This window comes from Talaromyces atroroseus (assembly GCF_001907595.1).
Source record: "Talaromyces atroroseus strain IBT 11181 chromosome Unknown scaffold_1, whole genome shotgun sequence".
Classification (NCBI taxonomy): Eukaryota; Fungi; Ascomycota; class Eurotiomycetes; order Eurotiales; family Trichocomaceae; genus Talaromyces; species Talaromyces atroroseus.
In genome coordinates, this window is record NW_017971433.1 from 2,148,282 (window position 1) to 2,161,729 (window position 13,448).

The following is a 13,448-nucleotide window of genomic DNA, read 5'->3' on the forward strand; positions in this document are numbered from 1 at the left end:
GTCATTTCACTCTCGCGCTACTACCCCTCCGTCAAAGTCGTTGTCTTTAACGTTCTAGCACGATGTTGTTTTTCAGGTAAGAATTGCGTTCTTCGACACATTATCTAACAAAAACACCATCTTATATATAATGTATCAAGCTGACTTTCTTTATTAAATAAATAAAAGCTTCTTCAAAACACTCACCAACCACGTCGTCACCGTCGAACTGAAAAACGACATCCGCATCCGCGGCACATTGAAGTCGGTCGACCAATACCTCAACATCAAGCTAGATGATGTCGATGTGCTCGACCTGGATAAATATCCGCATTTGTCGTCGGTGAAGAACATGTTTATTCGTGGGAGCGTGGTCCGATACGTTGTTTTGCCGCAGGCTGAGGTTGATCGGGGACTGTTGGAGGATGCGACGCGGCGAGGTTAGTCCTTTTATACCTTTCAATGCTTACTCAGTCATTTGTGTTTTGTGTGGATTTTCTGTGCTGTGTGCTCGGATACGGAGTTTGGTTTGCCTATTTACTGACATGGACTCTTTCTCCAGAGGCTGCAAACCAAGCCAACAAAGCTCGATGAGCGGTAGGCAAGGCATAACATGCGAAGTTCGAATGGAAGGGAAAGAGAAATTAGATGTTCTTATTCTTCGACACAACTTCCGTCGGTAGTAGGAAAAGATACCCAATGATGATTGACGATGGGCCCTGCAAAAACGTAGGGCATATAATACGCATTTGTTGCATGATACAGACACCTTTGAGGATGATGGTGGTGGTATTTTAGTTCCCATGACGGCAATTTCAATGGACATGTGCGTGAAATATGCCATTGAAGGGAGGACATGAAGGTATCATGACACGAGGAGACCGAATGAATAAAGACAATACAAAGAAGATCTATCAGCAACACTGAAGGGATGGATGATATGCCAACGACTTATATATCCGATGTTCAACTGAGGATCGACGAATTGTTTGGCTGCTGGGTGCAGTTGCAGGTCCAGTTGATTTCGATATAGCCCAGAGCAATTCCGTACTCCACGACTTTTTCCAGGCCTTGATGTTATCTATAAACACAGTATAATGTTGAGCATTTTCATCACTTCGTAGTTTATCAGAATATGCAGTGGCGATATCGCGGCCAGAGTCAGACTGACCAATAGCGCGCAGTTATTCAACGAGTGGGTCCCGATAAACCCGACATACTCGAGGGGCGTCACGTTATTTCATTTTAATTTCAACAAACTCAAACACCCCCAGTGCTTGCTGATGCTTATGGCTGGGGCAGGATGACGACCACACCGGCTGCAAAGCGGACTCCGCTACGTCCAGCGAGAGGAGGTTCGTCTGCGGTCAAGAAAAACACCAGCATTCTGAATTTCTTCAAGAAGACGGATCCTCCCAATTCGAAACAGCCTCGATTGACCGAATTCGGAGTCACCGTTTCACGATCTGCGAACAACAATAATAATAATGGGAAAGAGAATGACGCTCTACCAAAGGAGGAGTCTGGGTTATTTGTTGAGGATACGAAGCGCTCGTGGAAGAATCTGGTAGATATTAAAGATGAGGGACGAACGACGACATCCAAGAAGTTGAATCCGATAGGCAATGCGGGTCCTGCCGAGAAGTCATATAACTCCAAGGAGCCCGAGTCCGAACGGTTCAACGAAAACGCGGGGTCAATAAAAAAGCGGAAAGTTGATTCCCTAATTGTCAATAGGAAAGAAAAAGAACACAGGGGCCCCTTCATCGATGAATCTGATAGCGAGGAAGACGACGACGATATCATATCGTATACAGATGTCAACAACACGAATAATACCCAGCCACGGCCTGAACAAAATGTCGATCAAACCTTAGCCTTCGAACCCCCACCACTGGTAAGAGCAGCCACTAGCAACTATGAATCGAGTGCGGTGGCCGATGACTTTGATGATATAGAAGACGAATTAGAAGGAGAAGACTTCATGGAACAGCCATGGATGGAAGAGGAAGCAAGTGCATTGGGAATGTTGGATGGTAGCGTGGTAGACGACAGGCCATCGTGTCCAATATGTCAGGCTAGTTTGGAGGGACAGTCAGATTCTGTGAGTGCTCGTGCTCGACTGGGTCAGGGTTAAGGCCGACTTGTCTAATATCTTTATTCAGGAAGCATCATTACACGTAAATGCATGTTTGGATGGAAACCCGCAACCTCTTCCAGAAAAACGCAAACCTTCAGCTCCTCGTTTGACACGGCAAGAAAAAGCAGCAATAGCTAGACCTGCGCAACGAAATCCATTTACGACGGGGTCCACCGGTACGACTTCTGCGTTTGCAAAGCTCATGGCTGGGAATGCCGAGGATTCGGCGTGGGCTGCAGCTGCAGCTAACGAAGTAGCCTCGCGAGGCAAACAAGCTTATGAACGAACATGTCCCTTTTATAAGATTTTGCCGGGGCTTTTCATTACAGTGGATGCGTTTCGCTATGGCTCTGTTGAAGGGTGCGAGGCATATTTCTTAAGTCATTTTCATAGCGATCACTATGGCGGTCTTACTGGCTCGTGGAGTCATGGTCCCATATACTGTAGCAAGGTCACGGGAAACCTTGTACGGCAGCAGCTTAAAGTCGACCCGAAATACGTTGTTGATCTCGATTTTGAGAAGAAGACCGAGGTTCCAAATACGAAAGGGGTTTACGTTACAATGATCCCTGCAAATCATTGCCCAGGAAGTTCTCTTTTCTTGTTTGAGAAAATCATGGACAACGGCCGTGTCCATCGTGTGCTCCATTGCGGCGACTTTCGCGCTTGCCCAGCCCATGTTCAACATCCCTTATTGAGGCCACAAGTCGTGGACACGGCCTCGGGCCAGTCGCGACAGCAGCGCATCGACGTTTGCTATCTAGATACCACCTATCTCAATCCGAAATATAGTTTCCCGAACCAGGAGGAAGTCATCAAGGCGTGTGCAGATATTTGTGTTCGATTAAGCGACCAGCATGGTGACAGCAGAGAGGTCCTCGAGCTCCACAAAAGGGAAAAGGGAGCGAATGCAATGAGCAAGTTTTTTTCTACTAAGGAACGTGATGGGAGAGAAAAGGAGGATTCAACATCATCGTCACGCGGACGCCTTTTGGTGGTGATTGGAACGTATAGCATTGGCAAAGAGCGCATATGTTTGGGGATCGCTCGAGCCTTGAAATGCAAGATATATGCGCCGCCGCAAAAACAGCGTGTCTGCGCCTGTCTTGAGGACCCCGAACTCACGTCTCTTCTCACGGACAACCCCCTGGAAGCGCAGATTCACATGCAGATCCTCTTCGAGATCCGCGCGGAGACCCTTTCTGACTATCTACAATCGTTCAAGGGCCATTTCTCTCGCGTCGTTGGCTTCCGCCCCACGGGCTGGTCATACCGACCACCTGGTGGGCGTCTTCTTGACAACCCCCCCGTCGCCAATGTGCTTCATTCCGGCAACTGGAAGACTTCCTACAGTGTAACGGATCTCGTGCCCCAGCGAGGCAGCACCAAGGAAGCGTCGTGTTTTGGGGTGCCGTACAGCGAGCATAGCTCTTTCCGAGAATTGACTATGTTTTGCTGCGCGTTACGTATTGGGCGAATCATTCCCACGGTGAATGTGGGCAATGCCAAGTCCCGCGAGAAGATGAAGGCGTGGATTGAACGGTGGGAGGCTGAGAAGAGGAAATCAGGGCTGTTTCGCGTTGAGGGCGATGTGTGGTAGTGCCAGCATCTCACTCAAATCTACTAGTTGGTTATGTAATCCCTCGGAATGCGGAGAAACGCGGGGGATCAGCCTGGCTGCCTCAGGCACACAATGCACTGTATGGTGTATTGTATCATTCATTGTATACTATGTAATGCACACAAAACTGTCTTGAACAATGAATGCCCTTGTTGAGATACACGCGCAGATGAGGTCATGAAATCCTCAATAAAAATAAAAAACTAACAACCAAGCATCACCAGCCAAGCCTGCCGCGTTTCCGACTGCAAGCCTAGGTGTCTGTCTGTAGCCGGTGCCGAATGCCGGCAGTTGTTCATGGCACTGCATCCATACTACGTGCCTTAGGCCTCCTCGCACACCCATGGATGGCGATGCTGATTGGACTGGTCGTGTGCCGCGAGCGTTGAGCAAGTCCCGAGTCTCTGGGCCGAGCACGGTTATTCCCACGGGCTAGCCGAAAGTAGACTAGTATATATATTTTCTGGTATCGCTTCAATCGCAGCAGACTTGAGAGATCTTCTCTTGCTGTATGTACCCAAATCCCACAGACCCCAATCCATTGGGCATTCATCAGTGTATCAATTGGCTTGCTCCAACACCATGTCGCAGTCAATTTTCGCCTTCTTGCTCACCCCCTACACCATCCCTCTCCTTTGTGTGTTCTATTTCCTGCTGCCCTATCTCTCCAAGTCGCACTGGATTGCCCTGCCTGCGCCTTTCCCTGCTGCTTTTACAAATCTCTGGCTTCTCTACCAGTGTCGTCGTGGCCGCCGGTTTTTGGCGGTGCATGAGGCCCATCAGAAGCACGGAAAATTTGTGCGCATCCAGCCCAACCACGTCAGTGTTGCCGACGACGCTGCAATTCAAGCCATATACGGGCACGGCAATGGCTTTTTGAAATCGTAAATACATTTCTTACCACCATCACCATCACCATCGAAAATAAACTGACCTGAAACAGCGACTACTACGATGCATTCGTCTCGATTCGTCGCGGCTTGTTCAACACGCGAGATCGAGCGGAGCACACCCGCAAACGCAAGACTGTCGCACACACCTTTAGCGCAAAGTCCGTGGGCCAATTCGAGCAATACATTCACGCAAACATTGAGCTTTTTGTGACTCAATTGCGCACCATCTGCCAAAACCAGACAGATCCTCGTAGCGGCTATGCCTCGATTGATGCGCTGAATTGGTTTAATTATCTTGCCTTTGACATCATTGGCGACCTGGCCTTTGGCGCCCCGTTCGGCATGTTGGCCAAGGGCAGAGACGTGGCCGAGGTGCGCAAGACGCCCGACTCACCACCGACCTATGCACCTGCTATTGAGGTTCTGAACCGTAGGGGCGAGGTTTCGGGTACACTGGGATGCCTGCCGGGCTTGAAACCGTATGCGTCGTATCTGCCAGATGCATTCTTTAGCAAAGGCCTGGAGGCCGTTCAGAATCTGGCTGGAATTGCGATTGCGCGTGTGAATGAGCGTCTCAAGCCAGAGGTTATCGAGAACAATACCCGCGTAGACCTCCTCGCTCGATTGATGGAAGGCCGAGACGAGACGGGCGCGCATCTGGGACGCGAAGAACTCACGGCAGAAGCTCTTACGCAACTTATTGCAGGCAGCGATACGACCTCCAACACTTCCTGCGCGCTCCTTTATTGGGTACTCCGCACTCCAGGCGTGATGGAGAAACTGCAAAAGGTCATTGATGAGGCCGTTCCGGAGGGTGTCGATGTGCCGAGTTATGCTATGCTCAAGGATGTACTTTAGTCAGTGTTTCCCCCTTCTTTTCTGCAATGTGTTGCTTGAAATTTCTACAAATATTAGCGCCTGCTAACAACCAAAAGCATACAATACGTCATTCAAGAAACAATGCGCATCCACAGCACCTCTGCCTTGGGACTCCCTCGTCTAATCCCACCGGGCAACCCGCCCGTTGACATATGCGGACAAACATTCTATGCCGGCGACGTAGTCTCCGTGCCATCATACACGATCCACCGCTCCCCCGTAATCTGGGGCCCCGACGCCGAGTCCTTCGTGCCTGATCGCTGGGCTCCGGACCGGGTGACGGCGCGCCAAAAAGCGGCCTTTATCCCCTTCTCCACGGGACCGAGGGCCTGTGTAGGTCGGAATGTGGCAGAGATGGAGTTGACGTGTATCGTGGGTGCAGTGTTTCGGAATTTCGAGTTTGTTATTGAGCAGGATCATCCGATGGAGACGCGAGAAGGATTTTTGAGGAAGCCGTTGGGGTTGAAGGTCGGTGTTAGACGGCGGGTTTTGCATAATAATGCATAACATATGCTTAGCTCATATGGCTACTGGCACATTGTCCTTTGTTTGTGATTTTAGTCTGGCCTGCATTCTGTTGGCATCAGCCGGATTCGGAACTGGTGGTCACTCTTGGCACATTTCCAAGAATTGACTCAATTTTCAGACTCTCATTCTCATACGAACCTGAAAATTGGTTAGGTATTTACATGCTATATGTAATATTCTAATTTTAGACCAAGCTAACAAAATTTGGCTAAGCTATGATCCTGGTTTGAGGTCAGCCCGTTCTACCCATAAAATGCCTAATTAGGTATATATGTTCATCAAAACCACTAGGGCTGTTCTTGAAACTATAGAGTAAATTTGTATAAGTTGGTGGTTATCTATTGCTTGAGCTTGGAACTGGAGCCATCATCAAATCCATTAATATCACTTCCACTATCCATTGACACAATCACAAGCGAAGTGACGGAATGTTGCAAAGCATGATATGAGCTTTGGAATTTACTGAAGACCATATTGCCTGCTTATGAGACTGCGAAGAATAGATAGACCTCAAATGCCGCTCTCTATACGCATGATCAAGTTTAGCGGATACTATATCCTTGGAGTTAACAATTGGATGAAATTAAGGATGTTGTATGAGAAATCAGGTATATGGAACATTCCCAGTTCGCTAGCTACATACCAATCTAGCTATGACCCATATGTCATGGCGAGGAAAGCTGTTCAACTTCATGATTCTGTAGCGTATACAGAGCTCAATATATTCCAATAACACTTCTTTGGAAAGCTTCTATCATTCACACGAGCTCGAGAACTCACTCGAAAAGATGAACAGCCTTTTAGCTGAGATTGCCAGTCAATACCCAAGCTCGTTGGCTATTGAGGATGGATCACGATCCCTCACATACAACGATCTCTTGCAGAAAGCTGACGCCCTAGGCCGTGCTATCCAAGAGCACCCGTTGGAGCCGGAAGAGGCAATCGCAGTGATCCATGGCCTCAGTATTGAGATGGTAATTGCACAAGTTGCCCTTCTTCGTCTGAACTTGACAAGCGTACCCCTAGACCCTGGGCTGCCCAAGCTTCGCATTCGGGAAATGCTAGACGATATCAAAGTTCGCTATGCGATTGCTAGTACCGGTTTCGAGGACCTCGGATTTTCTATCATTTCAATGCCAATCGAATCTCGCGCCATTAGTCTGGAGGACTCGTCACCCGGTCTTGTCTCACTGAGAGAACCAACTCGCAGCCATATTCTTTACACCTCCGGATCAACTGGTAAATCAAAGGCAGTTCAAATCACGCCAACTAGCCTGGTTTGTCTTGCCCAGTCAACGATGGTAACTCCACTCCAAAGGACTGATCGCGTTGCTTTGATCAACAATTCTGGATTTGACATCTCGCTGTTCGAAGTATGGGCCACCCTGCTTGATGGTGCTAGAATGGTCGTTGTGCCCAGGGAGATTGTCATAGATCCATTTGCTTTTCGGGGCTTCATTGTCGAGAAGCGGTTGACTGTCGTTCTTCTAACAACCTCTCTTTTCAATGCTACAGGCTTTGCTTGCCCCACGGCTTTTAAGGATGTCCGTGAGGTCTTGACCGGGGGCGAGGTCGCTAGCCCACTGGCAATGCGCACAGTCTTGGAGTCAGGGGGGCCGCCTACACGTCTGTGGAATACCTATGTCAAGTTTTCCTCTGACTCCAAGCAATAAAGTGGATCTGAAAGCACTTGAAAGTGCTTATTGGGGATACTATAAAGGAGTCCAAAACGAAGACGGTAATGAAACTCAGGATTCGGCATTCGTGGCCATGGTCCGAGATCTCTGGTCGTCGTTGCTTGGAATACCGATAATCAAGGAGGAAGACGACTTTTTTGAGCTGGGAGGTTCATCAATCAAGTCAGCGATGCTTATCAGCAGATTGCGGATGACAACGGGCAAGTCTGTTTCCATGAGGGCCCTTCACCAGAATTCTCGATTCGTCGAATTTGTTGCCTATTTGAATGAGTTCGCTGAGGGTGCCGTGGCAAGGCACCAGTCCGAGCGATGGAGAGAAGATTCACACATGGCAGACGGCCTCAGCATCATACTTGGAGAGACACCGGAGTGGACCTCAAAGGATGAAGGCCGAGTATTCATGACTGGTGCTACTGGATTTGTTGGCGTCAACTTCCTTGCCAGGCTTCTCCGCCACCCCCGAGTGAAAGAAGCTGTTTGCCTGGTACGGGCAAAGAGTAAGATGAGACCTCGTACTCGAGTCGAAGAGGCTTTGAAGAAATATAATCTCTGGGACGACACTGCTTCCAGCTTTTCAAAACTCACCGCACTCGATGGAGACATCTCCAAAGACCGGCTTGGGCTCTCACAAGACAAATTCACCTGGCTCAGTCAGTTGGCTAGTGTGATATTCCACTTGGGAGCGAAAGTAAATTTCTGCGAACCGTACGAGGCCCATTTTGAACCCAATGTTTTAGGCACGAAGAATGTGCTTGAGCTTGCCCTGAGCGGTCGACGTAAGGCGTTTCATTTCACCTCCAGCATCGATGCCTGGGGTCCCAATGGATTGATTCTCGGGACACGGAAATGCCTGGAAGACGAAACTCTCGAGCCGAATCTAAAAGGTCTTCCATACGATATCGGATATGCCGCAAGCAAATGGTGCTCTGAGCAAATGGTGCGTACTGCTCGCGATCGGGGCCTTCCAACAGCAATCTATCGTCCCGGATTCGTCACAGGAGATTCAAAGACAGGTGCCGGCAATCCGGATGACTTTTTCGCTCGTCTGATGGTTGGGTCGATTCTGATTCGAGCGTTTTCTCACTTGCCCCGGCAATGAATGGAATATGTGGCGGTGGATTATGTCTGCGACGCGATGCTGCACATTTCCTCTCAACATTCCAATTTGGGCCGATCATATAGTCTAGTTGCTCCTGATCCGGCCGACTCAGTCAATTTAGAGAAGACGATCAGTGTCATCAATGACGCTGGATATCCAGTAGAGAGCATCCCATACTGGGATTGGGTCAATCGACTTCACGATCCCAAAAATAGCGACAATCCACTTATGCCTCTGATGCCTCTTATTCAAGAGAAGGTTTGGGCTGACCTGACACGGTTCCAGACGAGTCAAGATACGCCGCACTATGATTCTACGAATACAGTGGCGGCCCTCGCAGATGCTCCGGATATTGGATACATCGCGTTTAGTTCTGAACAGCTGAACCGCTTCTTGAGATTTTGGAGATACAAGAGCTTCTACCATGTTTGAAGTGATATATAGCAACAAAATAAGCTCAACGTATTGCATATATCCATGAATTTGATCCGCATGGATATGTATATTTTGAGTTTGTGATAGTTTTATGGAACTTGCCTAGGCACACAATTGCGTAGAAAGAAAGTTGTTAGGAATGTCAAAAGACAGAAATCACACTTGTATTTTATAATATCTTGTAAATAATATATAGAAATATATTGCAATGGCGTTGTCCAAGCGAGGCGACCGTTGGCCACCACCCGCGCATACTGACATCACTCGGCCGCTTATACTTCACTACCCACGCCGCTTCTATTTCATTCATTATCTGTGATTTTATTTTATTTTTTATTCCAGTGTCTTTTATTCGTCAGCGAGCAAGCATTTTTGTTGGAAATTGCAAGATGTCGTTCCAAGATCTCCCCACGGTTAACGAGATCAAACGCGCAGCCACTGCAGGCCAGCGCTTCACTCCGGAAGATGTCTCCAGCATCGCTCAGGCTGAGAGCGAATTGACTGGGGGTGGACCGGTAAAAGGCGGTCCAGCAGGTATCGTAGCCCCTCTTCAAAGAAACAGGGGTAAGGTCTATTACTGACTATGTCCAGCAACGGCACATTCCCTGTCCTCAAAACAGATGAATTTCGACGCGAGACTTGATGCTCTCGCACAAAAGCCTCCATCACATATAACCCAGGAAGATGCTCGCCAGATCCAGTCTGCAGAAGTACGTTATATCCATGCTCATATATCGAGCACTCCCCTTGATGAAGACGAGTCTGCTACATTAACCATGCTGGGAAGTTTGGCCCCGGAGTGGACATTCTTTCTTTTAATCAATCGAACTAGTTTCTGTTCTGTTTTGTTCTATTTACTTGTTATTTTTGTACTAAACAAAGATTCTTGATTATCATTAGGGTCGTGCCTTCAATAGCCCACCCGGCCCAGCCAGCGTCTCAGCACAGATAAGGTCAATTGCTGATCGTAATGAGGCATTGGGACTCCCAGCTGATCCTGATCCGGGCCCGGTATATGTGACGAAGGAGGAGGCCAGTGAGGCACAGTCGTTGGAGGCTATGTACACGGGAGGAATGGTTCCAAAGGGGAGTTTAGCGGCACAGATGCAGGTTCGTATTGTTTTTCTTTTTTTTTTTTTTCAGAACCATATTGGGTGCCTGGTAAAGGCTGATGGTTTGTGGTATAGAGTGCTGCTGATAAACGAGAGGCGGCGATAAATGGGGTTACTTGGTTATCGGAATAGCTTCGAGAGGATATAGAGATAGGGTCAATAGATATATGTATATATAGATTGAGTGATAAATAAAGACATATTCCACGTGATGATGTAAAACTATCCTTGGGTTTGGTAACAATGGTTTCAGGCAGAAAGGGTTTGAACCCTAACTGATGTTTCTAAATCTGGAATTCAACCATCCATCTATGGATGCGTTCATCTTCAAGGACCTGGCCAGCACAGCGCGCGATTATACAATGAATCGTTTTAATAATATCTCTAGACTCGTTTCGCTCTTTACCCCATTGTTTATCTCTCACCCTACCCATCTGTTTACATTGTTTCTCGCCTCTCTCTCCCTCCTACCAGTTTCCAATTTATCATGATATACATGAGCACTATGTCATCTAACCCCAATATGCATTATTAAGGGCTTGTATAGTCCCAAAGGTCCGTCACGCTCAAAGGTTTACTTCATTTTATACTATTTTGTAGGAGAAAAGCTCAGCAGCAACAGCACATTAATCCATAGGTATGGTCATCTGTATTTGGGTTTCTTTGAAAGTTCTTTCTCGTATAGCCCACTTGTTATAGCCTGCAATTTGCTATGGTTGATAAAAAATAATTTGATTCAGGCTGAGATTTCTTTTCCAAGGTCAACTTGTTCCCAATGTTCTTTTAACTCTGTGTACGGCTGCAGAACGGAAATATTGAAGGTCTTTTCCGATGACAAAGGTACTGGTGCAGGATGTATCGACCGTGTCTGGTCGAAGTGAACGCTTCCGTAACGAAGGAATGCGGCAAATGTTCCAGGCTCAATGTCCTTGTTGTGATTATCCTTGTGGTCCCAGATATCTGCAAGAAATGAATCAAGAGCACCCGGAGGACCATGTGACAGCTTCATGGTCGATGTGTTGGCCAGCAAGTCAAGAACAAACTCGTTAGCTTCATCATATAGCTCTGTCTTTTCAGCATCATCCTTGATATCTTTCTTGGTGGCCAGAAGCTCGAATTGTTTTTTGCCGTTCCATGCTGTCAAAAGTTGAAATTTCCAAGTCTCGGTCATGGCTGGAAGCATGAAAATATTCTCACGATGATATTTTGCCCCGTCAAACCCATCAATGGGGTCCACCAGCTTCCGCAAACGCTCAAAGCATTGGAAATGACCCAAATAGTCAGAAAAGTCCTCAGGCGAGACCTTCAACGCACCGGGTAGGTTGAGATGATTAGTTGGCGCGTACAGTATAGGCAGATGAGCCAACAGTGGATGTTTGTGTAGTCCAGTTTGCTCAGTTCGGCCATCCTTCCACACTTCCATGTATATATCGTGCCATCGTTTGATAAATCCGTTTCCCCGTTTCGCTGCAATGAAGCCATTGAGCATATTGGTCGCCCCGGGATTGATCTCAATAGACATGCCAGCCATCTCGTAGGAATTCGAGCTATCTTCAATGGCATTCCAACACATGTCATCCAAATGCCGGAAAAGCATCATGCCCACGTCCATCCAAACTCCTCCATACAGATATAGAAGTGGCAAACGCACCATATCCCCCGAATGTGGCCCGACGTTCGGACCTGTCATCATGCCGGCATTGAAAGCTTCTGGCAGGTGCTCGGCTGCAATAAAGTTCGATACGTGCACAGGTGAACCAGGTACTTTGTTCAAAACGCGTACTGTCCAGGAGGGTCCCAGACGGCGAACCCAGTTGATGACATTGCGCTGTGTCCATGGGTGCATTGTATCAAACCCAGTGTTCCAGAAAGCCCATACATTCTTATCCGACGATGTGACTTCTTTGTATGATTTTAGCTGAGCGGCGATTTCATCGTCTGATCGCAGGTCAAGTTTTGACTCTGAAAGATATACCAGGCCGGGGCCTGGCAAAGAGTCTGGCGTGGGTTCATTCGGCATTGTTTATTATAACACACGAATAACGTGTATCCTTTCAAACGATTATGGACACTCAGATTCAGCAAATCTTGTACGACGATAAGAGATGGGGAATTACTATAAGACCGGGTCCTATATCTTATTTCTTCGGAGTCACACCAGATATACCTAAGAGGGTGGACTTTGGCATTTGAGATCCTACCAACCAATGTCACCCAAAAGGACCAAAATTCATCGATATGTCCACATCTTGTTAGTCAACAAACATCTAGGCTGAATGAAAGTCTATTTCAATTTTTTTTTTTTTGCCACTTTTGCCACTTTTGTAGTAGATCAACCAACGCCGATTACAAGCTATTATCAGCGATGTACTCAAATCGAAGTCTTTCTGTGACTACTGCACATGCACTAAATTGTAGCTCTTGTTGCCACATCAAGTGTGACAAGAAGCAGCTTCACTTTGGTTAGAATGTAACGTCGGCATCTATCAGTCACGGTCAACCCGCTGTTCTTGGCAGTGTTTTAAAATCGATAAAGCACTTATCCATGTGAATCTGCTCATCCCTAGCAATGTAAGTCTAGTAAGCCCTAGGTAGCCCTAGTTGGGTCAAGCCCTTTACTAGTTCATACGGGATGCGCACTTTCAATCGACTAACAGTAAGCACTACTCCATAGCTTTCACTAATTCATACATATGTGTATAGTTAACTATTCAGTAAACTGGCAGATCTAGTAAGCGCCGTGGCAGTGTGAAGCTATCCCCGGGTTCCGCTCCATGGCCTCAGGAAGGAACTCTAATCAGGAGTACTAAAGCTGGGAATAACTTCACATCGGAGCCCTAAGAGATAAGGCCTTCCCAGAGCCTCATGTAGCTAGTCCAGTCCCCCATGCTGTTGACACGCATCTCTAGGGTGGTGAGACTTCCTTATCTGTTTGGCACCGTCACATTTACTAGTCCATATGAATGCAGACATTCAATAAACTAACAATAAGCACTAGTTGAGCCTCCTGAATCCTCAAGGGCCTTGGCCTTACTAGTCGGTACGAATGCACATATTCGGTAAAC

General features: G+C 47.5%; 5 protein-coding genes across 5 annotated transcripts; 4 read left to right on the forward strand and 1 right to left on the reverse strand.

Moving 5' to 3' along the window:
- Window positions 1-62: 62 nt before the first annotated feature.
- Window positions 63-3,719, forward strand: UA08_01829 (hypothetical protein; the record flags this gene model as incomplete). Its single annotated transcript, XM_020261537.1, has 5 exons — window positions 63-76; window positions 169-419; window positions 745-805; window positions 1,282-2,083; window positions 2,145-3,719. 5 exons carry the CDS (start codon window positions 63-65, stop codon window positions 3,717-3,719), a joined length of 2,703 nt encoding a protein of 900 aa, XP_020123553.1.
- Window positions 3,720-4,322: 603 nt separating this feature from the next.
- Window positions 4,323-6,193, forward strand: UA08_01830 (Benzoate 4-monooxygenase; the record flags this gene model as incomplete). The annotated part of the gene is made up of 4 exons (XM_020261538.1): window positions 4,323-4,624; window positions 4,684-5,490; window positions 5,569-5,980; window positions 6,074-6,193. The coding sequence occupies 4 exons, from the start codon at window positions 4,323-4,325 to the stop codon at window positions 6,191-6,193; spliced, it is 1,641 nt and encodes a 546-aa protein (XP_020123679.1).
- A 635-nt stretch (window positions 6,194-6,828) lies between these two features.
- UA08_01831 (hypothetical protein) lies at window positions 6,829-9,268 on the forward strand (the record flags this gene model as incomplete). Its single annotated transcript, XM_020261539.1, has 3 exons — window positions 6,829-7,666; window positions 7,716-8,793; window positions 8,920-9,268. The coding sequence occupies 3 exons, from the start codon at window positions 6,829-6,831 to the stop codon at window positions 9,266-9,268; spliced, it is 2,265 nt and encodes a 754-aa protein (XP_020123678.1).
- Window positions 9,269-9,660: 392 nt separating this feature from the next.
- UA08_01832 (hypothetical protein) lies at window positions 9,661-10,515 on the forward strand (the record flags this gene model as incomplete). Its single annotated transcript, XM_020261540.1, has 4 exons — window positions 9,661-9,786; window positions 9,892-9,981; window positions 10,172-10,381; window positions 10,459-10,515. The coding sequence occupies 4 exons, from the start codon at window positions 9,661-9,663 to the stop codon at window positions 10,513-10,515; spliced, it is 483 nt and encodes a 160-aa protein (XP_020122997.1).
- A 604-nt stretch (window positions 10,516-11,119) lies between these two features.
- On the reverse strand, window positions 11,120-12,403 carry UA08_01833 (hypothetical protein; the record flags this gene model as incomplete). Its single annotated transcript, XM_020261541.1, has 1 exon — window positions 11,120-12,403. One exon carries the CDS (start codon window positions 12,401-12,403, stop codon window positions 11,120-11,122), a length of 1,284 nt encoding a protein of 427 aa, XP_020123676.1.
- Window positions 12,404-13,448: the final 1,045 nt, after the last annotated feature.